General features: G+C 32.9%; 1 protein-coding gene across 1 annotated transcript in view; it reads left to right on the top strand.

Annotated features, from left to right (window-relative positions):
* The window catches only part of b3glcta (beta 3-glucosyltransferase a), a 397,462-nt gene that overhangs the window by 346,487 nt on the left and 24,687 nt on the right, over positions 1-26,288 (top strand). Inside the window, exons 4-5 of the mRNA XM_073817308.1 lie at positions 11,811-11,920; positions 16,709-16,893. Of these exons, the coding sequence (XP_073673409.1) occupies positions 11,811-11,920; positions 16,709-16,893 (295 nt within the window). The remainder of the gene's footprint in view (positions 1-11,810; positions 11,921-16,708; positions 16,894-26,288) is intronic.

The raw sequence follows: 26,288 nt of genomic DNA, 5'->3' as shown, positions 1-26,288 counted from the left end.
ATTGTCATGTTTTGGGTTGTACTAATCGTTCGGACCAGGAAAAACCATTTGGAGTACTACTTCCAAAAGTTATAACAAATGAAGGAGAAGAGTGCGAAAAGCTGAGAAACGTGCGTTTTAATTGGCCAAGCTAAACCAGGATTTCAAGGACAAGAAACTTGACAACATTCGTGTTTGTTTTCATCAATTTTGGTCAGGTAGGTGAAATATTAGACTAATATCTTAATTAGTAGTAACAATATTGCAAGCTTCCTTTTCTGCTTACTAAGTCCTGCTCTATATGATTTAGCAGCTTCCACACATTTTTTCAAAGGTTTAGACAGCATAAATTAGCAGAACAATGTATTCAGTCATTTATTATCCATGCAATCTATGTTGTTGTTTACATCCCAGTGTCGCTAGTATGGACGTGTGCCGGGTAATTGACCAAACAGTGATGCAAGCGCAAACCCATTTATATGACTTTATCGCTTCCTTTAAAAAGTTTAGATGGTGTTTTCTTTTCATCATACCTCCATGTAATGCATATTAATGTAGTATTTAAAAGCTAGTCACAGGCACAGTCAGGGGAAAAAATGGGATAAACAGTGAAATCGCTAGAATGTAAAAAAAAAAAAAAACAGGATTCAGGTTTTTGGTCAAACCACCCAGCACTATATTTATTCCACATTTGCTTTTTTGTTGTCTTTTTATTTTTTGTCCTATTTGCCTATTTTGGATTACTGTGGTGTCAATCACGGTTACACACTGTCTTCCAAAAATTTCGTCCGTCATAGAAAAAACTTGAATCGAATTAACTTTTCAGTATTTTCGCGTCTATAGCGAGAACTTCTAAAGTTTTTGACAATTCAGAGCCACTGTCATGTTCTGTTCATGACAAAGTTTGAGGAATATATATTTATATATATATATATTTATTTATTTATTTATAAGTGTTGTTTGTGTGGAGTATAAAGTTATGTTATAGTTTGTAAAGAGTGTTAAATTTGTATTAGAAAATACATAGTTCTGGTTCTTGATTCTGATTGGTTGAGCCACATTCAAAGCTGTTGTTAATTACACATACACCTTTATTTACGTCTCTGTGTTGCTCGGAAACCACTTTGTTGGAACCACAACAATTTCTGAGGAACTACATTGTTTGGCGGAAGAATATTGTGTATTATCATTACACTTTACTTGCTCTGTTTTATTTTGTGAAACCTTCTTACGCATATGGAATAACTGTTTTATAAAAGCAATAAACCCTGTGAAGCCGTGGTATACAGTGAATATATAACAGCTAAGGGGGTTTTAGGTGATATTGTAGGGATTCTTGATAAAATTACTGGATTTCATCAGCGAAAATTTGTTGAACAATGGTAAATGTGACCTACTGTATCCATGTTTTTTTTCCTGTAAGAGTGGGCATGGCCATTTGTAAAATGTATGTGTCTGGCTTCCAGTTTCATCCGCGTCCAGCTATTTTTAGCTGTACAAAATTTGCATTTGGTATTGCGAATTGGTGTGTTTTACCATATTATTTTAATGTATTATCTTAATTATGAACACACTGGTTTGTAGTGCAAGCAGTTTTACCATTTACTGCACATTGTTGTTGTTATTATTTTTCTATAGCCAATATTGAACCGGAAGTCTTGCCCATATGCCTACTTCCACGTTGAAGAAAAAGGTAGATATAGACAGCAAGGCAGCTCACTAGGTTTTGTAGCATTGGATTGTATGCTTTTCTTTACTGAGACATATTGCATACACTTTTGTTACTATATGCATAAACCCAGTTCACCAAATGCATATGTATATTATCAATAAAAGTCTGGAACACATCCGTATGCAGACACATACACGAACGTACACATAAACTTGAAAGCAGAGACTTAGCACAAAGGCTTTTAAAAGTGGAATTGTGGCGCTGAAAGCTCAAGGATGCGAACAGGGAGCTTGAGCGAACCGCGTACATTTTCTTTCTAAGCGTCTATCCCTGAGGCAGGCAGATCTGTAAGAGATGGGCACGACGCGGTTTAGGAGGTAAATCCCCTTCCCATCAGAGCCGGCAGATCAATAGCAGCTTTGAGGTGGAGAAGGACAGAGCGGAGACGGCAGGCAGCAACACTAAATTAAAGCAGCATGACACTACATAACAGATCCTGCCCGTGGCCCTTGGCTCTTACGCCCTTTAGCTTTGCATGGACAGAAAGGGTTCAAGCAAAACAACTGAAGCTTTCAATCCATACAGATGTAGGCTGCATCTCATTATACTCCCTATGACATGAATTAGTATGAAAACAAACACTTTGGGTACTTGCAAGGGCATTAATGCGCTGAGTATATGAAATGCATAAATAACAATAGAGTGACAATATATTTATATATACATGTATTTATGTGGTTCACACTAGAGTGCGGATCGGGCCGCATTTTTCTGTCCAAGCCCGGCCCGCGTCCGACAGAGCAGTAACCGAACCCGACAGGCATTGAGATATTTATGTCCGAGCCCAATCCCAGCCCGACACAGTTAAAATCAAATTTTTTTCTCATACTAATGGCACATACACTTTTTTGTGTGGAAAGCCCGCTTTTATTAAGTAACTGTAGGAAGGCGTTCGGATTACGCACGTCTTTCGTTGTCCTGGCTAGTTTGACACATTTCCGCACACAGGAAGACGGATTTGGGGTACAATTTTACATTTATTTTAATCACAAAAACTAACCTTTGCATCAAGTGAAACAGGCCCATTGGCTACCTACTAAGCAGTTTTAAATGGTGAATGCCTTACGCCGGTTTCACACTGGAAGCGCAAGCAGAGCAGAGGCAGCGTAGAAGCAGCGCGTATGCAAAGCGGGAGCTGCGCGTGCCCATTGTGCTTTCACACTGGCAGCGTTTGTCGCGCGCAGCTGAACCTATAGTTCATTCAGTTGTGGATTTCAGGTGTTCTCCGACAATTATTGGTCATGTGCTTTTATTTATGATATGGACAGCATGCTGTGATGCGGACGTGTTCCCCTCTGTCCCACATACACAGGCTAACATGCTGTATAGTTAACAAGATAAAAAATATCTTTCTCTTTTTTATGTTGTAGATTTAAGTAACAAATGAGAAACGCTAAATTATTTAATACATTTTCAGACAAAGGTCGTCCTAATGATTCCCAGTTTGGTTTAAGATAATTAAAGCAACCGTTTTTCAATAACGAAAAGAACATGTAAAACTATGGTATTTGGGGTAAAAGTTGCCCCTGCTGTTGGGGCTAAAGACACAATAATTTACAAGATAATTAATAGATGACTGACTTTTCAATTTGTTGACATGACATGGTTCGATTCAGATAGTAAACGTCATATTTTATTATGGTGGTTGTCCACAAAAGATAATCATCAGGTTTATAATAAAACCATTATATTTAAAAACATAACATAAAAGACATAACATATATATTAAATTATTATAGGATCTCATTCAGTACTTTCAGAAATTTCACTTTTAAAAATGATTTTCTTTCTATATTTTAAATTACGTTTTATATATAAATAATGTCGTAGTTACACTTGTTCAAAACAATCACGTTAGCAATGTTTGTACTATTTTCTGCGTATTTTGATAAATACAAGAATCTAAAAATAAATAAATACTGGCTACTGTCATTAAAATGATAATCAGGTCAATTTTGATGAAGAACAATGCACTGTGTCTTTTATCCAGCGTAAGCGGTGCAGCAAAAATAGACTCGGCGCCGAAACGACCGAGGCACTGACGCTTCTGCTCTGCTCCTGCTACGTGCTGCCGCGCAGCCTCTGCGTGCGGTGGGAATGCTCTAATCTGTTAACATGGGCGCCGAAAAAAAATACGCGCTGTGCAGTTTGAAACTGGCGTTATCGCGCTGATGTGACCGAGCCCGACCCGAACCCGAGCATCCTTTCTAAATGTCTGTCCGAACCCGGGCCGGTCCGTCGGGTACCGTCGTGTATGATTTTGAGATCCATCTTTTCACACTGAGGACAACTGAGGTACTCGTATGAAACTATTACAAAAGGTTCAAACACTCACTGATGCTTCAGAAGAAAAAATGACGCATTAAAATCTGGGGGGTAAAAACTTTTGAACAGAATGAAGACGTGTACATTTTTCTTAATTTGTCTAAATATCTTTTTTTCTTTTTTTTTTTTTTTTAATATTGCCCTTCAGAAGCTACAGAAGATATATGCATGTTTCCCAGAAGACAAAATAAGTTAAATTTACCCTGATCTTCGATTTCAAAAAGTTTTCACACCCAAGCTCTTAATGCATTGTTATTCCTTCTGAAGCATCAATTAACCTTCTGTTATATTGAATATGATCAAATATGAGTCCCTCAGTTGTCGTCAGTGTAAAAAGATGGATCTCAAAATCATACAGTCATTGTTGGAAAGGGTTCAAATACACAAGAATGCTGAAGGATCTTTCTAAAGTACAGCGGGTAATCGAGGTAATCATACACAACTATCACCAAAAAAAGAAAAGAAAAAAACAGCTGTGGATCATTCAGGTAAAAACACAATTAAGAATCAAGTGTATGTAAACTTTTGAATGGGGTCATTTTCATAAATTCAACCTTTTTTTTTCTCTTGTGGACTTTATGTAAACGTCTTTAATGTGAAGTGTCTTATTCCAGTCAGTACTAAATATAAAATAACATGCATTTTGTACGATCCCTCTTATTTTGATAAAATAATTACCATTTTGCAGATTCTGCAAGGTGTATGTAAACTTTTGACCTCAACTGTAATTGTATTAAGCAATTCTGACTTTATCTAGTGAAGTGAGTATAGCAAACAACCAATGCTCACTAGTTTGTACAGTGCTTTTTGTGAATTTCTAGCGAGCCAACATTGTGCACAGTGCACCGGAACATTTTGAGGACAATAGGAGAGCCTTAGAAACGGCTGACTCCCTGTGAAGATTGCTTACCACTTAACTAGAGAGCAGACTGAGGCACACACAGTTTGTTTGCTCACGTCAGCTGTTTTCCACATTCTAACTCTTTCTCAGCCTGTCTCAGAGGAAGATTACGAAGCTGTCGCTTTCCTCGTACATCTTATCTTGTTTGTGTTGACAAATGAGTCTCATTTCTCAGAGCTGCTTAAAAACGTCATAAAGAAGAAAACTTGATGTCTAATCATAATTTATGATGTGGAATATTCACTGTACGGCCACATTTTTGTGCAAATGTTTGAACGAAACCTAATGAAGAGGTCCAGAGAGCAGCGGTTGGCAGAAAGCCTTGTACATGAGCTTGAGCTGGAGCTAACAGAAACGGAGCTCATGATGAAGTGACTGCAAGACTTATTAAAGAAGTGACGCTTCTCATTTACCTATGGGTTTTATTACATGCCAGAGCTTTCCCGCTTGGGAGAACGTATGAAAGCTAAGTTAATTCTTTTATCCAGCCTACAGGTTTAGAGTCTGTTTTCAGTGTGTGGGAGTAGTAGTGTAATGAATGGGAATATGAGTGCATCATTACAAAAAAAAAAAAAAAGAAAACACCTGCAATTTGCTGGTTGTACTCATGATTAAAGAACATGATTGATGATACAACACACCTGCTTTTAGTATTTTTCATACCGCCTACAATTATGTGTTTTAATGCTGTAGGGTTTTATGATTAATGCATGTGAAAAAGTTAAAAAGTTAATAGGGACAGTTCAAGCTTCAAATAATAACAAAATAAAATTACCCAAAAAGCATATTTTAAAACTTGATTGTGTCTGAGCGCAAATTAGATTTAAGAGTCACAACAGAACATTGTGTTATTAGAATTTCTGTTAACATAATGCACTTTCATTGTATGCAAAAGACTCTAACAATATGAAAATGATAAAAATACAACAAATTAAATAGTGGCTAAATAACGAATTTCATTAATTGTAGGCATTTATTTGTTTGTTTGTTTGTTTGTTGAATAAATGACTATAATAAATAAATCATTGACTATAATAAATAAATCTGAACAATCGACTATAGATATTTATTTATTATAGCAAGTGATGTATTTTATTATTTATTAGTCAAATAAATGACTATAATAAAGTCATTTATTTATTAATAGCCATTAATAGTCAGTGAATTGTTTAATAAATAAATGTCAATAAATAAATAAATCCTAAATCTATGATTGATTGATAGATTGATTTATATTTTTGTTGTTTATTTGTTTATTTTTTATAGTCAGATATGTATTTAATTATTTATTAGTCCAATAGATGACTATAATACATAAATCACTATTTATAAATAAATAATAAATGAATAGACTATAATAAATAAGTAAATCTAAGCAATTGACTATAAATATTTATTATAGCCAGTGATGTCTGTATTTATTTATTTATTTGTCAAATAAATGACTATAATAAATAAATAAATATAAGAAATAAATAGGTGAACAAATGAATAAAAAATTGACTATAAATCTATCTATCTCTATTTAGCCAGTGATTGATTGATTGATTTTTCTATACCCAGGGTTCTGTTTATTTATTTTTATAATCAGATATGTATTTACTATTTACTATTACTATAATTAATAAATAAATCTAAACAATTGACTATAAATATTTATTATAGCCAGTGATGTATTTATTATTAGTCAAATAAATTACTATAATAAATAAATCACTGACTATAAAAAATAAATATGTAAATAAATGAATAAATAATTGACTATCTATCTATCTATCTATCTATCTATCTATCTATCTATCTATCTATCTATCTATCTATCTATCTATCTATCTATCTATCTATCTATCTATCTGTGATTGGTTGATAGACTAATTTTCAGTTATTTGTTTATTTTTATAGTCATTTATATATTCATTCATTGTAAGATTATTATTATTATTATTATCATTATTATTATTATTATTATTATTATTATTATTTTAAATTGTTTAGACATAGTGTGCTCAAATGCTAATATGATGATGTTGCCTGGCTGGTTTGGTGGTAAATATAAAGTTCATGTAAAGGTTACAGTGACTGTGGTGACATTAGATAAATGTCGTTGAGATCAACATCTCAGCTTGTTAAATCAGTGTCTTAATTACAACTCTTAACAATTCATTTCCATCAAGTTCACCCTCAATGGCTCTTTTGGCACATGTATCAATGAGGTTGTATGGGTTTGTTCTGTTTTTAGAACTAATTATAAATGGAACCTTTGTGTATTATTTAAGAGAGAACGCTGTGTGGTTTGGAGTGTTTTATTGTGATATAATAAGCAGCTATTGCAGATCAATGAACATACTCCATCTCAAATCCAGTCTTAACTCTTTGGTAACCATGGTGATTTCAGTTCCCATTTGGAGCACTAAACTTGTCAGATCTTAACCTGAGACTTAAGATAGGAAGCTTCTGTAGCACAGCCTCAGAAGCAACTGTACTGACTTGACCTTGAGCCTGGAGAGTTATGCTTTGTAAAAACTGGATTTTTAGATTGAAATCTTGTAACATATTTGTAATGCGCCAACCTAAGCCATTCCTCTTCCCAGGGCCAAAACCCTCCAAATGTTATCTTTTCAGATAAAGGGATGATTATTTTTAGGCTTTTTGATTTATTGAACAGAGATGGTAGATAGAGAAAGGAAAACATTGGAGTGAGAGAGAGAGAGAGAGAGAGAGAGAGAGAGCAGGAATTAGAACATGTTGCGAATTGGACTCAACACAGTACAAATATTTTAAAATCCAATATAGTGTCTATAATTTCTTTAATAAAAGGATTAGCTCACTCTCAGAATAAAAATTTCCTGATAATATACTTACCTACATGTCATTCAAGATGTTTATGTCTTTCTTTCTTCAGTCGAAAAGAAATTAAGATTTTTGAAAAAAAAAAAACTTTCCAGAATTTATCTCCGTATAGTGGACTTCAGTGGGAGCCAGCAGGTTGAAGGTCCAAATTTCATTTTCAATGCAGCTTCAAAGGGCTCAACACAATCCTAACCAAAGGCGCTAGTCATTTGAAGTGCGCCAATCGGACCGTTTATTCGCTTGCCTTAGTTCAAATGGTGGCGCAGCAAAAGTTTACTAGAGCAGATGCGTTCATTCGAGTCTCAGTCATGCGAGCACTAAACAGTGCTGTGAGATCCAGTGTGAAGCGCTTAAAATCAACGAAGAACACAAATAACAAAGAATGCTTTTTAATCTACAAATTGCCGTCATTTACCATAAATTTACTGTAGTAGCACTAACTGCACCATGGTATTTTATCAGAAATCTGGGTATTTGTGTGGAATTTTATTATATTATTAACGTACACATGTATTAAATGTATTGAAGGAGGAGTAATCGAAAATAATTACTGTATTTTTTGTGATTAAGCTATAGCGTTTATGCATTTATACTAAATGTATTTAGAATACTGTTTTTCATACAAATACATAGAACCTACATTACATTTTGACTATGTTATTGAGTAGGGATGCACTGAATGTTAGGCGATCGTAAAAAAGTAGAAAAAAATGCCAAATAAATTATACCAAACAATGACGTGACGCAATCAAATAGAGGTGCGCACTAATGCAGCAAACATGTTAACAGTGTAACAGTTCAGGACCCCAGGAAGAATAGCTGCAGCACGGCTGTAGCTAATGGGGATCCTTTAAATAAAAACTAAAAAACTAGTGTGGATGCATTTAAAATGAAAAATCGTTACAAACACCGACAGCACAGCATCGCATGTCTTTGGCATCGCATGTCTTTCGCATGTGGTTGTTGCTGGTTACTGTATGATGACTGAAATCGCAAAATAGCCTTAAACCATTAGTAAATACACTACAGATCGTTATGTTGTCTAATACACGTACAAATTGTATTTATTCTGACAGTGCTGCACAAGCTCTTAGCCAGGGTTTAAAGTCCAAAGCGCGAGGGAAATCTGCGCGATGAGATGAGAATCTTTCATAAATCTGCTGCTGTCAGCAAAAAGTAGTACTGAGGTCTTCCTGCGGGTTTCCACCAAAATAAAAGCCAACATTCAGAAATGTTAGTAATGTGATTTTACTGTTGTTCTGTAAAATGGAAAAAAAGTAAGACAAAAATAATGGTAACAATCATTACAACAGCATTATAACATTCTCCTTTGTTCAGCAAGGCTGCATTTATTTGTACATTAAAACACATGCCTGATTCAAGAAGGGGGTCTTAAAAATGGCCAAAGGATATTATTTTACTAACTTATCAGTTTTAAATTAAATTGTGCTTTTTTTGGTAGGCCTTAATGTCTACTAGAATGTTAAAAATGTTCAGTGCTAAGTAAATATTTTTAAATTGTTGGTTTGTAATTGATATTTTTTCTTTGAAAAGCAAGACTGTAAACTGTAAAAAGCAAACATTGGCTATTTAATTTATGCACTGGTGAGCAAAAATTTGCAAAATACATGCAAAAACATGCAAAACCGTGTTCATTAATCGCCTTTGGCCCAGTGTTTAATTTTGTTGGCTTCGGCTTCGACCAAGAATTTTCATTTCGGTGCATCTCTAGTTTTAACTGTGATTATCAGGATCTAAATGTTCTATAGAAATGCTTCTATAGAAAACCAATGGTGAATTTAATAAAAAAAAACTCAAACAGTCAGAATAATTAAATTTCACTGTATAAAAATTAGGGGTGGGCATAGATTAATTTTTTTAATCTAGATTAATCTAGATTAAATCTTGGAATTAATCTAGATTAATCTAGATTAAAATGGCTAATTTGAATTCTGCTGAAGGCATTCAGAATATGTGTGCTACCCAAATAATGACTTAAAGTCTTTGAGAATGGATCATAAAGCTCATAAAGCTGTTCTATGATAATTTGTTGATGAAAATAAATTATGTTCAATTAGATGTACTTGTGTTTACTAACTAACTAACAATGAAATAATTTTTTCTACCTATTAGATTTTTATTTTTATTTTTTTAACGTCAACACCTACCCAGCCCATTACATGTTACACCGTACTTTTATTTTGACAGGTTGCCGTGAAGTTTCTGTGTCATACAGTATGATATGATGCTAGTTTTCTCAAATGAAACGGTAAAAGTGACACTTACAGCAGTTTTGGAGATTGAGTTTATCTGTTCATGTGAGATGAAAATGCCAAAAATTACCGGGAGCGTCACGTGTGTTTCAGTATGCGTGTAGTAAAAGCTCGTCTCCATCATTCATACATACAGCTAGGCAAACGGAACATATCGGATTCATATTAAAACGGTCTTTTTGCATTTCAGTTTTCACATACACTAGTCCATATCGCGATTTGAATTAAGTGACTGACCAACATTTGATTTATGAATCCAAAAAACGACGAATTTACGTGGCATTTCGCTATAGTAGATTCGGTTTTTATGAATGGAGGACGACGTGATCCCATCTGTGTTTTGGCGGAGGAGACTTAAACGCGCGACCATATTCTATAGTCTTCGGTATACATCCGCGTTAAACTATCAAGGTGAAAGTCATCATAGCTTGCGTAGTTTAGACCCAGCTCCCAACCCAAATTTGAGAATAGATTAACGGCGATATTTTTTTTATCGCGCGATAAGAGTTTCACGTTAACGCAGCACGTTAACGCCGATAACGGCCCACCACTAATAAAAATCAAGTTGCTACAATTTTTACCGATATTACTGATTTTGATAATGAACATAAATCTACATCTGCATCCTAACTCAAGCTACTATCAAATGTGTATTTCTAAGAGACAAAAAATTGTATATTATTGTAAATATTATGAAGCAACACAAACCTGTTTCTTGATTTTAAACAATATTACATATTAGAACATAAAATCTAAGAAACTATTTTTCTTATTATTTTAAAATTATTTTGTTAAGGAAAAATGACTGGAAAAGTGTTTGTCATGTTCTGACCACAAAGAAAACCACAATTAACCATCTGGTTTTTCAAATTCAAACTTTCAAATTAGAGCAAAAATCTGCCTTTAAACTTAAATAACTTAAAAAATTAAATAATCAAACTGATATCACAATTATTGTGATAGTTTTTTTTTGTCCTTATTGCCCAGCCCTGTTGGAAAGGTCACGTGTGACGTAGGCAGAAGTACCGACCCAATGTTTACAAAGCAAAAAGAAAGTCAAACGCCCTTAAAAAAGGTAAAACAGTGATGTTGGGCGATTTTAAACCGAAGTGCACAGATGAACAACTAACCGTACGTGACCTTTCCAATGTGACTACATAATGTCTGGTCAAGCTAGTGCAAGATGAGCATTTGTGGTTAAAAATGATAAATTATTATAAATTATCGTTTTGCTAGATAAGACCATTATTCGTCTTCTGGGATTGTGTAGCGCCCTTTGAAGCTCCATTGAAACTGCAATTTGGACCTTCAACCCATTGGCCATCATTGAAGTCCACTATATGGAGTAAAATCCTAGATTTTTTTTTCTTCAAAAACCTTTATTTCTTTTTGAAGAAAGAAAGACATGGACATCTTGGATGGCATGGGTGTGAGTAAATTATCAGGAAATTTTTATTCTGGAAGTGAACTTATCCTTTAATGTTAAAATCCCTTTGCATTGCTGAACATTTCCAATACACCATTTGAAGAATTTGAATTTTTTAGATAAAAGATGTGCGTGTCCTTCATGTGCTTAGATTTTAAAATGAGAACTTCCTGTAGATATACTTCCCTTGCAAAAAAAAAAAAAAAATCATTCTGACCCAGAGTTAATGTCATAGCTCTCAGAGGGAAATAGTTGTGTGCCCTGCAGAAAGCAGATTAATGGGATGACATGGTGAGTTTGTGTTTTTCTCTGTGTTTGTTGTAGACTTGAGAGAAGTGGTGTTTGTCATCCAGAGCCAGAGGAACTCTTTCCATGTGCGGCAGGCAGAGAAACTCAGAAAAGACCTACTGCTGCAAGCACAAGCTCTTCAAGAGGTATCGATTTATATATTTTTCTGTATTTACACTTTCATTTTTGTTTTTCATGACCTTTTGACCTTATACCTGGCATGGCTTCACACAATTTGATCCGTAAACCACCCAAAGTGAAATTATTTGTGCAGTTATGCTCAAATTTTGTCAATTCTGTCAGCTAAATAATTGACTACTTATTTATTTATCTAGTGACTGATTTTCTATATCCAGTGATCTATTTGTTAGTCAGCTGTTTATTTATTCATTTATTATACTTTATGTTTTGACATTCTGTGCTAAAATATAATGATATTGCCTGGCTGGTTTGGTGGTAAATGCAAAGTTAATTAACTTTGTCAATTCATTTGTGCAATTATGCTCAAAATTTTACTTTCTGGACAATTACAGCCATCTGTCACGAACCCTTTGCCAGACCAGATGAACAGTACCAGTCAAGGCTTTGAACACATTCGCTTACTCTGTAATATTGCAGATTTCCACATTGCAGATTAATAGTGAAGTCTAGTAAAGCATAACATTTTATTAGATATACAATTATCAATTATGTTGATATAAAAATGCTATTTTTATGTGTTGTATTAATATACTGCAGTTATCAGGATTTTTTTTAAGAAGTTTCTTTTGCTCATCAAGGCTGCATTTATTTGATCAAAAATCCGTAAAAAATGTAGTAATATTGTGAAATGTTATTTCAATGTAAAATAACTGTTTTCTATGTGACTATATTTTAAAATGTAATTTATTCCAGTGAAGCAAAGCTGAATTTTTTAACATCATAACTGTAGTCTTCAGGGTCACATGATCCTTCAGAAATCATTCTGATATGCTGATTTATTATTTTTATTGTTTAATATTTTGTTGGAACCTGTGATACTTTTATTCAGGATTCTTAAATTGAGAAAAAGGGGATCAAATAAAAAGTATTTTATAACAATATAAACTACCATTCAAAAGTTTGTGGTCAGTAAATTCTTTCTTATATTGAAAGAAATGACTACTTTTATTCATTGTATTCTATAAAAAAGATTTCTATTTTAAATAAATGCTCTTATTTTTAACTTTATACTCCTGAAATCCTGAAAAAAGAATCACAGGTTCTAGAACATGTTTCCAACATTGATAATAAAAGTAATGAATCAGCATATTAGAATGATTTCTGAAGACAATGTGACACTGAAAACTGGAGTAATAGCTGCTGAAAATTCAGCATTGCATCACAGGAATAAATTATATTTTAAAATGCATTAAAATAGAAAACCATTATTTTAAACTGTAATAATATTTTACAATATAACTATTACTGTTTTTCTGTATTTTGATTAAATGAATGCAGCCTTAATAAGCATTAGAATTTTTGAATGCCAGTGTATATTGTTTTTATATACTGAGATTTTATTGTTTATCTTGTGTGTGTGTGATTGATGTCAAAATGGTATTTTTTCTTTTTATATACTATATTTTTTGTATTGCATTTTTCTATATTTTCTATATTTTGGTTCATTCTTATAAACAATGTTGAATGCAGTCTAACATTTGCATGGATAGGTTTGCCTTTAATGATTGTTTTCTCACAACTAATCTGGCAACATTTTAATATAACGCTCTTATTGAATATGCTCATTTTAGAAAGAGCCAAGGACAGATCATAAAGTGACATTTTCAGTAAGTGAAGTAGTGGGATTGACATTTCGAATGTTAAAAGTTTTATTTCAATGAGAGAAAGTGTTGGGTTCATTCTTAATATTCCACCCTTGATAGTGTGTTCCATTTATTTCCCAGCATGGCGACCATCCTCTGAGAGTGGAAATGTAATGCAATCTGCTTTTTCCACCCCCAACAACCTCACCTGGTAGTTTACCACTTTCGTAGACAAACTCTTTCTGACTGCTTGTTCTGAAAATCTGGACTGCCAAACCGCAATAACCTCGGAGCTCTGCTGCAGTTCACTGAGCTGTCACCCTCCGATCCAATCAAAACCAGATTAAGAAACCGCTCTTATCCTGCACTATATCCTTTCTACTTCCTTTCTTTCATTCTCAGCCTTTTTCCTCTCAACGTCTTAGCCTATTTTTTTTTTCTCCAAAGGATGTACAGTGGATTTCTTCAGTTTCCTCATCAATTATGACTGAGTTGTATTGCAACTAACAAGCTGTTTTGATTTCTTTCATCTTTTTCATCCTATTATCAGATTAGATGCTTTTTAGCAACACTTTGTGAACCCAAATGAATTGGGAAAAAATGCAGTGTGGTTAACTTATTTTAATGCCCTTGAAGTGTTTAATGTCACATAAAAAGTTCCACTTCACTGACTATAGAGCTGTCAAACGGGACCTTCGTCTCCGAATTCCTGCTGTTGTGACAGTTGAATTTTTAAAATCGCTCGCCCTCAAGTGAACAGTAAGTATGTGGTTTCTTTTAGATGTCAAGTCAGATGTGTTTTTAAATGCAATGCCCATGCAACTCTCCTATTTTAGAGTGGTTTGGTTATTCAGAAAAATCACTGAAACGTACTGCCTTTGTCTGTGGTTGAGGACACAAAACAATAATTAGTGATGTAACCGAATTCCACTTCAATTTAGAGGATTGGATAAATAAATGATGTACTAGGCCATGTAGATGTTGAGTACCAGCAGTTTTCCTTCAGTGTACGATTTTATTTATTTTTTATTTATGTGTTCTTAATTTAATTTAAAAAAAAAAATGCTTTTATTTTTGAGTATACAATAAATATTTTTTATTTCTTACCTCTACCAGTGCTCCTTCAGTATTACATTTATTACATAATAATTTTTTATACTTCTTCAAAATTAGGTATAAAATATTATTATTATTAAATGTGTATTATAATTAAATGTAGTATTTGTTATTAAAGATATATTTTATTCTTTAGTGATAATTATATTTGTATTTTATACTATTTTAAATCAGTATTACATTATATAATATTTGATTTTGATATTTTATACTTTTGTCTTTAAGTATTTTTTATTTTCTACCAGTGCTTCTTTAGGTGTTTAAATATATTGAATAATTAATGTAATTTAAAATCGAGTATACAATATTTTTTCAATTTAATTATTTGATACTATTTTAAATATGTGTATGTAATTAATTTTTATGTAAAATTAATAATTTTGATATTGTATATTATATTTATATTTTATACTTGATGAACATTAGAATATAGTTATGTAATTATAGTTGTATTTTGAACTGTTTTAAATAAGTATTTTTTAGTTAGTATACATTAGTATACATTAAATAATTTTTGTCTTACCTGTACCAGTGCTCCTTCAGTGTAATAAAAATATTAAATAATTAATTAAATGTATAATTATTTAAAACATATTTGAAAAAAATGTATATAATAATTAAATGTAATGTTTGTTATTAAATATATATTTAATTAATGATGAACAAAAGAATGTTTATATAATTATATTTCTGTTAAGTATACATTAAAATAATTTTTATTTAAAATTATAATAGTGGTATTGTATATTATATTTATATTCTATACTTTTATTTTCAATCAGTATACAACAAATTATTTTTTACCTCTACCATGTATTAAATAAAATTTTGAATTAATACTTACACTATAATATTTTTAATTAGTATATAATAAACTGTTTTTATTTTTTTTACCTCTACCAGTGCTTTGTATTAAATTTATTAAATAATTAAATTTATACTAATTTAAAATTATGTATAAAATATTATTTAAAATATTTGTAAAATGTGTATTATAATTACATGTGATATTTGTTATTAAGTATGTATGTTATTTTTACATATAAGCACTAGAATATATATTTGCATTTCATACTGTTTTAAATAAATGTACATTATATAGTAATTTATTTTTATGTAAAATTAATTATTTTAATATTGTATATTGTATTTATTTATTCATACATTTATTTTTAATGAGTATGCAATAAAGTACCTAACCTAGGGCTTGGATATTGTATATTATTTTTATATTTTAAATTTTTATTTTTTTATGAGTATACAATAAATTGTTTTAGTTTCTTACCTCTGCCAGTGCTGCTTTGGTGTGTTAAATTTATGAAATAATTTGTTTAATTTATGCTTATTTTTAAATAAAGTATAAAAAAATATATTTTTAAAAAATGTGTATTATAATTAAACGTAGTAATTGTTATTAAATATAACCATTAAAATATATATTTATATAATTTTATTATATTATAAAATACAGTAAATTTCTATAAATAAGTATACATTATATATATATATATATATATATATATATATATATATATACGTCCATACAGGAAAAGTCATTAGGACGCAAAACATTTTTTTTAAATGTCTTATTTTGTATTTCAAAGAAGCAAGATAACAGAATTTAAATTTTTTGGTAAACTTTAGTAAATAATACACTAAACAAGAGCCTCTATAGTCGAGATTGGATGATATTGAATAACTTTTATAGAACTTTGTTGTTTGCCTGGATAAATTTTAGGAACCCAAATATAGTCTTTCTTCAGACCTTTGGAAGAAAATGAAGAAATCAGTCTGTAAACTTGAGCTTGAGTTTCATGCTTCTTTATGCATTACCACAAGATGTCAGCACTAGTCTGAGACATGAGACAGTTGACTTGTAGAGCTGATGCATAATTCTACTTTCAGTAGAGCAACTTGTATGTCTTTAGTTGGCCTCGTGAGGCCTAACATTTATTCGTTACAGAAAAATGCTCATGCATCACGCTCTACATGGATCAGTTCTTTCCCTCTCTGTCTGTCTCTGAACCTTGACAGTTCCAGTATTGTCAGTGTGAATTAGCCTTGAGATTTATCACTCTTGTCCTGTGCGGCTGTACGGTGCTCCTGAACATCGCTCTCTCGCTCATATTCACACCCCAGTGTGCAGCCAGCAGTGACTGTTATGTTGTAAAAGCTGTGGGATGTTTGTTCCACCACTGGGGGGCCGGAGCAGCAGAACAGTGGGAGTGCATGCAGCACCTAGCAAATTCAATAAGACCAACAGTCTGTAAACTCTGAGGTATTCATCTCTAAAGCCCTGAGAGGCACATAAGTCTGTAAACTTAGCATGGCAGCAGCTGGTATAACCTAGACTTCTGTTAATGTCAGCGTTAAGCGGGAAACCCATGTCTTGAGGATTTGTCTTTGTCTTCTGCATGATGTTTGTCAGCTTTTTAGTATTCTTCTTTGTGTTTGTCATCTTATTTGTCATCTTTTTTTGTCCTTGTTGACAGGATTTCAAACTTTGCTGTTTAGATCCAGCCTTAGTTTAGTCTTGTGTTGTTTTTAATTTTGTATACTTTCTAAGAAATGTAAGATCAATGATGACATTGTAATCAGTCCCTCCAGAAAAACGCGATTATGCGATCGCATGATTCCATGCATAATCAGCCAAAGTCCGCATATTTATGCGGGGGACGCATTTTTTCAAATACGCCGCACTTTCGCCGCATAAATTGCAGATTTCCGCGCGCAAAATATGCGGGCTTGCATGATTTCATAATCCCATTTCCGTTTGGGTCTTTGTCTTCGTTCTTTCGAGTACTATTGTGGTCGCGCGTTGCCGCGACGTTCTGTCTTGCCTCACTTCATTTTCGCGAGCCTGACCAGTCCACATCTAGTGTATTGGACATCGAGAGATTGTGAGACCCGAATATTAATCCGTGTGGCCGTTTGGCCATCCCCGCACTGTTTCAACTGGAGGACTGTGTTTGTGGGGTTCGTATGGTACCATTAGATTGTTGTGTGGATGAAATTATAAGTTGATGTGAGTGGTTTGAGTGTGGTCTGTTTGTTTATTTTTGGAAGCGTGTGCGAGTGTGTATATGTACGAGTGTGTGAGCGTGAGAAATCGGTACTAAGGGTTGTGAGTTTGCGTGATCTTATGGAGTAAATTTTGTTGTGTATATATTGTTGATGGACCAGGTGTAATGTGATTGCATCTGTTATTTTGTTGCTTTTCTATTTTTGTTGATCAATTTTTTTTTTTTTTTTTTTGATTTGATTTGATTTATGGTCATTTGATTTTTGTTTTTTTTTTGTTTTTCGTGTTTAGATGATTTTGACTTATGACTATTTGATTGTATTCTTTTGTGTGTGTGTGTGTGTGTGTGTGTGTGTGTGTGTGTGTGTGTGTGTGTGTGTGTGTGTGTGTTTATTGATTTGTGTCAATTTGATGTTGATTTTGTTAATTTTGTTGGACGGGCTAAGGAGTGCTGACCACTCTAGGTCCATGTTAATGGGTACCCTTGTTCACTGAGTGATTTTGTTCTTCTGATTTTTACACGTGTCATCTGAATACACGTGTGTTTGTGGTGAAATGAGTACATTAGTGTACGTTTGAAGTGCGTAGTGAAGTGGAATTGGGGTAGGTTGGTTATTTCTCCTTGCCATCTGATGTGTTACTTTTGATTTGTCTAATTTGTTTATTTTTTTGTTTTGATTTGGAAGCCATATTAACCCCTTGTGTCCTAAATTGTGTCTCTGTGTTTAGCTTTTATCCCAGTAATAATAAAATATTGTATCTTTTTTTCTATATTCACGTCTCTGCTCTATTCTTGTGCGAACAGACCTGGGTTTCTTTGACCATTATTTCCCTGGGAGAGATTCCCAGGGTGGAGTAGTCGATGTTATAATTATAATTGAGTCCAGAATAACGAAATTCACCCCTTACGGTGCTACATCTGGCAATAAGTGTGTTGGGGGAATCACTTTTTTCTCTCTTTTTCACCAAACCGCAGTTTTTGCAAGTTCCCGCAGTTTTTGCAAGTTCCCGCAGTTTTTGCAAGTTCCCGCAATTTCATCGCATAAAATTGCATAAATATCCCGCATATTCAATCGCATTTTTTAAGAAAACGTGCCGCATAATCAAGGATTTTTGCCCGCAACAATCACAAAAAAACGCCGCGTTTTTCTGGAGGGACTGTGTAATATCTAAAAAGATAATTTATATTATTTATTGTTATATTAAATACTGGACTGTAACTATAAATGGCACTAATACTAGCTAATAAAAGTTGATTATAAGAGTTAGGTAGTATAAGATAAAAATATTTGTAATTGGTATTTTACTATATATATATATATATATATATATATATATATATATATATATATACATACATACAGGTGCTGGTCATATAATTAGAATATCTTCAAAAAGTTGATTTATTTCACTAATTCCATTCAAGAAGTGAAACTTGTATAATGTATACATTCATTCCACACAGACTGATATATTTCAAGTGTTTATTTCTTATAATTTTGATGATTATAACTGACAACTAATGAAAACCCCAATTCAGTATCTCAGAAAATTAGAATATTACTTAAGACCAATACAAAGAAAGGATTTTTAGAAATCTTGGCCAACTGAAAAGTATGAACATGAAAAGTATGAGCATGTACAGCACTCAATACTTAGTTGGGGCTCCTTTGAAGTGCTCTTAAACGTCCTGGTATACAGCTGTGTTGACCTTGGACCTCAGAAAACACAGTGGACCAACACCAGCAGATGACATGGCACCCCAAACCATCACTGACTGTGGAAACTTTACACTAGACCTCAAGCAACGTGGATTCTGTGCCTCTCCTCTCTTCCACCAGACTCTGACCCTGATATCCAAAGGAAATGCAAAATTTACTTTCATCAGAGAACATAACTTTGGACCACTCAGCAGCAGTCCAGTCGTTTTTGTCTTTAGCCTAGACGAGACGCTTCTGACGCTGTCTTTTGTTCAAGAGTGGCTTGACACAAGGAATGCGACAGCTGAAACCCATGTCTTGCATACGTCTGTGTGTAGTGGTTCTTGAAGCACTGACTCCAGCTGCAGTCCACTCTTTGTGAATCAGCCAGCCTCTTTTGCAATGACCTTTTGTGTCTTGCCCTCCTTGTGCAAGGTGTCAACTGTCAAATCAGCAGTCTTCCCCATTATTGTGTAGCCTACAGAACTAGAATGAGAGACCATTTAAAGGGCTTTGCAGGTGTTTTGAGTTATTAGCTGATTAGAGTGTGGCACCAGGTGTCTTCAATACTGAACCTTTTCGCGCATTCAAAATCAATTTTAATATCCCACGTTTAGAGAGCGACTCCCCAATGTGCGCAAATTAGCCTACATAAAATATCTAGGATGTTATTAGTATGTGAGCTTATAATAAGTTGTGTAGTTGTCTATAGCTCTGACTCATGCTTGAAAAATTCGGTCTCTACACTGTAAAAAGTGATTTGTTAAGTTTACTTAATTTAATTGTGCAAACTCGTTGCCTCAATTCAATTAAGTAATCTTAACTCAGTAGTATTAAGTGTTATTTAAGTCTTATTTACTAATACATGAAAAGTTTTCCTTACTTACTTTTGAATCCTGTTTACTTAAACCATTTAAGTTTTGTTAACTTATTTGAATCTGTGATATGAGGATCACTGAGTAATAATACCTAGTTCAAAAAAAGATGTTTTTAAAACACTACCCCAAAAAGAAAAAACACAGCTCTCCATTCATAACATTTCAAAACATTTATTTTTCAAAATGCAGTAAAACAAATGTAAATCAGCATTGTAATTTAAAAAAAGTTGTTCAACAATGCTAACCAATTGAGTTGCAGAAGAATGTTCAGAGCAATAAAGATTCTGTCAAAGTGGCTTTACAATAATAAATAGGAAAACAGTGTGTCAATAATGCAAAATGACAACAGTAAACAACATTCAGTTGTCAGTTAAAGGCAGTTCATTATAGAATTCAGTGATGATTCCAGCTCAATTCAATTCAGATAGTATCTGTGCAATAATGTTGATGATATCGCTGGAAATGAAGTGCCCCCAACTAAACAAGCCAGAGGCAACAGTGCCAAGGATCCAAAACTCCATTGGTGAAAAAAAAAACACAAAAAAAAAACCTTGGGAGAAACCAGGCTCAGTCGGGGGGTCAGTTCCCCTCTGGCCAGACTAACCAGCAGTTTGTTCCAGGCTGCAGCAAAGTCAGATTGTGCAGAGGACTCATCTGGTTTCCTGGTCTTGTGTCCAATGCCCATCTAGGTGACAAGGTTTTCAGCGGGGATCTGTTTCTGGGGCACATCTAGTTGACGTGGTCTCCTCTGAGATTCAGGGCGGTCGAGGTCATCTCTAGGTCCTGATCCATCGACTGATATGGATACAGAATGGATCTGGGTGGCTACGGTGACCTTAGAATACGAACAAAACAGACTAATATTAGATACAATTCGTATGATGTAGTTAGTGTTTTATGTGTAAGCCAGGTTAAAGAGATGGGTATGTAATCTTGATTTAAACAGACAGAGTGTGTCTGCCCTCCGAACATTGTTCGGTAGAAAACAATAAAACGAATGCATGCTCAATATACTTTAGCTTACTTAGTTACAAAAACATTTGCCCATACTGTCTAACTTCTTTGACATTTATTGTAATGTAAACTTGCGTCAATAAGTAAACAAAACAGCTGAATCAAGAGAAAACATGAAAATAAACACGCAATACCTTTCCTTTCGCTGTTGTGCCTAAGCAAGACAGAAATGCCATGGAGAACCACAGTGTGTTGAAAAGTAACCTCATTTTCCTGAAAGGAGAGAAGAGTATAAAAAATTTGATTCCATGTTATTCTGTATATGTAAAGAATGTCTATTCATTGTTTTTATTTGCTGACGATCTGTTTAATTTAATGGGATATTCCACTTAAAAATGAAAATTCTCTCATCATGTATCACCCTTATGCTAACCTTGATGTATATTTCTTTTTTCTTCAGATAAATACAAACAAAGATTTTTAAGAAAATCTCAGCGAGTTCATATTTGATACTTAAAAAAGCCACACACACAGCAATTGTGACAGGAATTCAGATTAGCTCAGTGGATAAATAAATGTGTGTATGAATCTTCACAATGTTTCTCTTGTGATTGTGTGTATAACAGTAGAACCAGAACCAGTAATTTTTGGTTAAAAAAAGTGAAAGGTACTAGTATAATTTTTTTTTTTTTTTTTACTTTTAAGCATTAACTTAAAGTTACGCATCCTCTAAGATTATATGGACTCACATTTTTTTTTTTTCTGAAAACCTTTGTGCGTGTCCATTTGAATAAAAAAATATATATATATATACATCTGGGATAGTATAAGAATTATTAAATGATCAGATCATTTTCATTTTTGGGAGGGGTATCTCTTTAAAACAGAGTCATCACATACCTTCTCCAACTGCTTTGTCTGTTTTTCCTGGCAGGATTTTGAGAAAAAGAACAGTGATTAGTGATTAGAACATCAAAAACATTAACAAAAACTTTAACATAACTTTCACTCATGCAGTTTGTAGCGTATTTATATAAAATAAATACTAACCTCATACATGTATACTGATTTGGAATCACCATTCGTATCTCCACAATTGCATTTTAAACCAACAGTCAGTGTCTGGAATATGATGAGGCAGATTTTGGTGGTTAAAAAAAAAAAAAAAAAAAACTGTTAATTCATGAACATAAGCAGATACAAATCTCTGGCCATAAATAGCCTATATAACCATATACAAGATTGTAAGTACTTACTGTTGTGATGTGCCAACATCTTTGTAGTGCAAAGTCATTTGAAAAATCTCTTTCCTTTAAAAAAAGACAAGGATAGTCATTACTAACTGGACAGAGAAAAATAAAAGCATAGACAATAGTACACAATCAGTAAAATGCTATATATACAAGATCAGTGAGTGATTTTCCTTTTCTATTTTTTTAACATTCCTAACAGACGACATCAGGTTTATTTTCTGTAATTTTAAAAGCCACAAATCCAATGGATCCAATACACTGATCCACAACCGTTTTTCTCATAATTGTTTACTTTCATTTTAGATATAACCGACTGTGTTTGTGTGAATACTCGCAAGATTGTTATTTCACATAACTGTGTGTTTATTTAAACCTTCAAACGCAGCGAAACTGAACACGTTTGTACTTTAATGCTAATAGGCGTCTAAGCGCGGAAATGCCGATCTGTCACGTCTTTAAGCATGCCCTATTTATATTTCCCATTCATCTGTGCTTCATCACTGTAACGTTTCAGTAATTCGACCAATGAAAGCTGTGCGGATATATTTTCGTGGCACGACATAGACAGTATAACAAAATATAATATACAATGACACTTTATACTACAACGGCTTGTTATAAAAAGACACTTCTCTTCGGATGTCTCTGACTAGCCTTTAAAAAACAAATATTCGACAAAACACATACACTAATCCAGTAACTTTGACTTTAATATCATATCATCAAGTTTCTTAACAGTAAACTCAAATGTACATGTATAAATACTCACCAGTTTTATTGTCCGAGGTCTGCAGCCAAGCAAAATGGCCGTTGATCAGAAAATGCTTAATTCAAACCTTGATGACATCAGTGGTCACATGACTTTCACAGCACTCAAACAAGTCATGTAAACTTAACTAGAGACATTTGAGTAACTAGTACTTTTAGTACAAATTGTAAGCATTAATAGATCTACATCAGTAAGGTAAACAAACAATCACACTTTAGGTCTTAGTATATTTTCCTGCTTTTTTGTCCTTAGCCAATCACATGCCTGATTACTAAAAAGAAATTGGGTGCTCCAACGTACTATATACTGTATAGACGTTAAGATGTCCACATCAAAAGAAATTTACAAAAGTGATTTTATGTCTATAGAAAGCACATTAAATGTAAGTAAAGTGTCATTTTTTTTAAGGTTTCGAATATGTTTTGGGAGAATAAAATTAAATGTTACACTGTCATTGACTGTAACAATATTTATGTAAAAAGTCACACAACATGCTTATTCTGACTTGTACATATTAAAATCTATACAATAGTGTAGCATATTAAATTTTATTGTTTTAAATGAGTAAAAAAATCTTACTGACAAATGGGCAAAACCTAGGATAGTGGCAATTTTTTAAAATGTAGAATTAATTAGTATTTGAGGTGAAAGTAATTTGTATTTTAATGTGTCATAAATAGATTTTTGTTGTAAATATGCCTGACAAGATTATTACACTAAATGACATTTTAGTGGGTGTCGTCTGTAAATTAGGGAAAAATGTGTGATAATTATTTTTTGCTCAGAAAAAACAAAAATGCAATTAAATATTAAATAAACATATGTATGTATGTTTGTATTGCATGTATGTATGTGTGTGTGTGTGTGTGTGTATTTTCCTTTTTTTACATAAATATTTTTTAATGCACAGACATAAAGTTGCATTTAGCAAATATGAAACTCAGCTTTCAGATTCATAAAAGAAGTAGTAGGAGGAGTCCTGTAATTGCAGATGACTTGGGAAAAGTCAACTAGGTAATTCATTACAGATGATTAGGGGGCTGTAATTAGTTATATCCATTAGCTCAAATTTGCGCTAATTAATTTCTGCGATGCACAGACGTGGTTAAACCAAGCACCCTTTAGCAGGGCAATGCAATGTATTATGTTTGTCTCTGTGGTAATCAGGCCGATGGGCAGAGAACATTAGCTAAGTCAACCTGACCTCACAACTGAAATGCTTCCTTATAATGATTTGTATTAGTTTGACCTGACATGCATAAAAAGATCATAAAAGATTTGTTTAAGGATTACATTGACCATTCTCTGCTGTTAATGAGCTGTTGCTGGTCAAAAACATGCATCATATTTTAACATATTAAGTGTTCTTTGAAGCTATCAGTGCAGTTGTTTGGCCAAGGATATGTTACCAATGGTTCATTTATAGTCTGTATTCTCTCAAGGCAATATTTCAAACAAAGCCTGACATTTAAACCACGTATGTATCCATTTTAGATTAAAAGACATTTTCCGCAAAGAAAATGTCAGCCTGAGAATAGCACAAAGGTTAATTACTAAAAACCATTTATTTACCAACGAAGTTAAACTCAAACTAGGGACAAACTGAAAAAATAGGGTCAATGAACTTTCTATATGCAATCTTTTGTCTCTTTTTGCACTTTCTCTTCCCAGGACAGACAGATCAGACACATCTAAGATTAGAGTGTTAATTTTTTCTTCATTACGCTCTCTTGCCGCCACATGATTGAACTAAGACGACCATCTGAGGTAACATAAGGTAACAAGGTCAGACTGACACCCATCTAAATCGTCGCCTTGAGTCACGGCATAATCACAATCCCTTTTTGATCTGTTCACGTCCTGATGAGCTGTATGAAGACACACAATGGGTGTCACAAAGTCCTCAGATCTATATTAAGGCATTCATGTGTCTCTTTGGAGATAAGAATAAAGTTTAGGGAGTACATCTGTGGGGGGAAGTTCTGAACATAAACACTCTTTTATCTGATTCATTGTCACTCCAATTAAAACCACAAATGTAAATTGCCCTAGGCTGAAAATGTTAGTGCTGAACGGATTTTGAAATGCAGCTGGCTTTTTTTTTTTTTTTTGATCATGGAGAAACACTTTTGTAGCTCAAGGTCATGATTCTCTACAGATAAACGATATAATTGACCAATTTTTAGCATTTGCTGCAAATGATTCCTGTCATTAGGGGCAGCTAGTTTTACTGCAAAGTGTGTTTTAAAAAGAATGTAAGTATCTTTTTTTGTGCAATATATATTTATATCTGAAATTTGATTGATATATCTGTTACCTGATGTGAGCGAGCAGTTTTAAGTAGCACATTTCATTATTTATTTTTTATTTAGTTATTTGCATATTGACAGTAGAGTAAAAAAATGTGTTGGGTAAGTTTTAAATTGCCAAAAGTTTATAATTTTATTCAGCAAGCATGCATTATATTGATCAAAAAATTAATTTCTGAAGGATCATGTGACACTGAAGACTGAAGTAATAACTGCTGAATTCAGCTTTGCCATCACAAATATATATATATATAATTTTTTTTTTATATTAAATAATAGACATAATAAATATTAAATGTTAAATAAATATTACATTTTTCTATTAAAGTAGAAAAGTTATTTTAAACTCTTAATTTACGCCTAATTATTTTACTTGTATTTTGAAATCAAATAAATGCACCTTTGATGAACAGGCTTCTTTAAAAAAAAAATGAATAAATAAAATAAAAATAGGAAATGGATCTCACTAACCACAAACTTTTGAACTGTAGTGTGTTTTTTATTTTTTCCCAAATTCCATTTAATTTTTTTTTTCCAAATTCAGTTTTTTTTTTCTGTTCTTCTGCTTTTCAGGTTTTCAGTTTTTTTTTGTTTTAATATTTCTAGACTCTGTTTGTTTTAATGGTTAAATTAAAAATATTAATCAAAAAGCATGTCTGATTAATTGAAATCATTAATCTTACACAATTTAACAGCAATTTATTAAAAGTTTAACAAAAATAAAAATTT

The sequence above is a fragment of the Garra rufa genome, chromosome 14, assembly GCF_049309525.1.
Source record: "Garra rufa chromosome 14, GarRuf1.0, whole genome shotgun sequence".
NCBI classification, from domain to species: Eukaryota; Metazoa; Chordata; class Actinopteri; order Cypriniformes; family Cyprinidae; genus Garra; species Garra rufa.
Note: the sequence above shows the minus strand (reverse complement) of the source record. Positions and strands in the feature narration are given on the sequence as shown.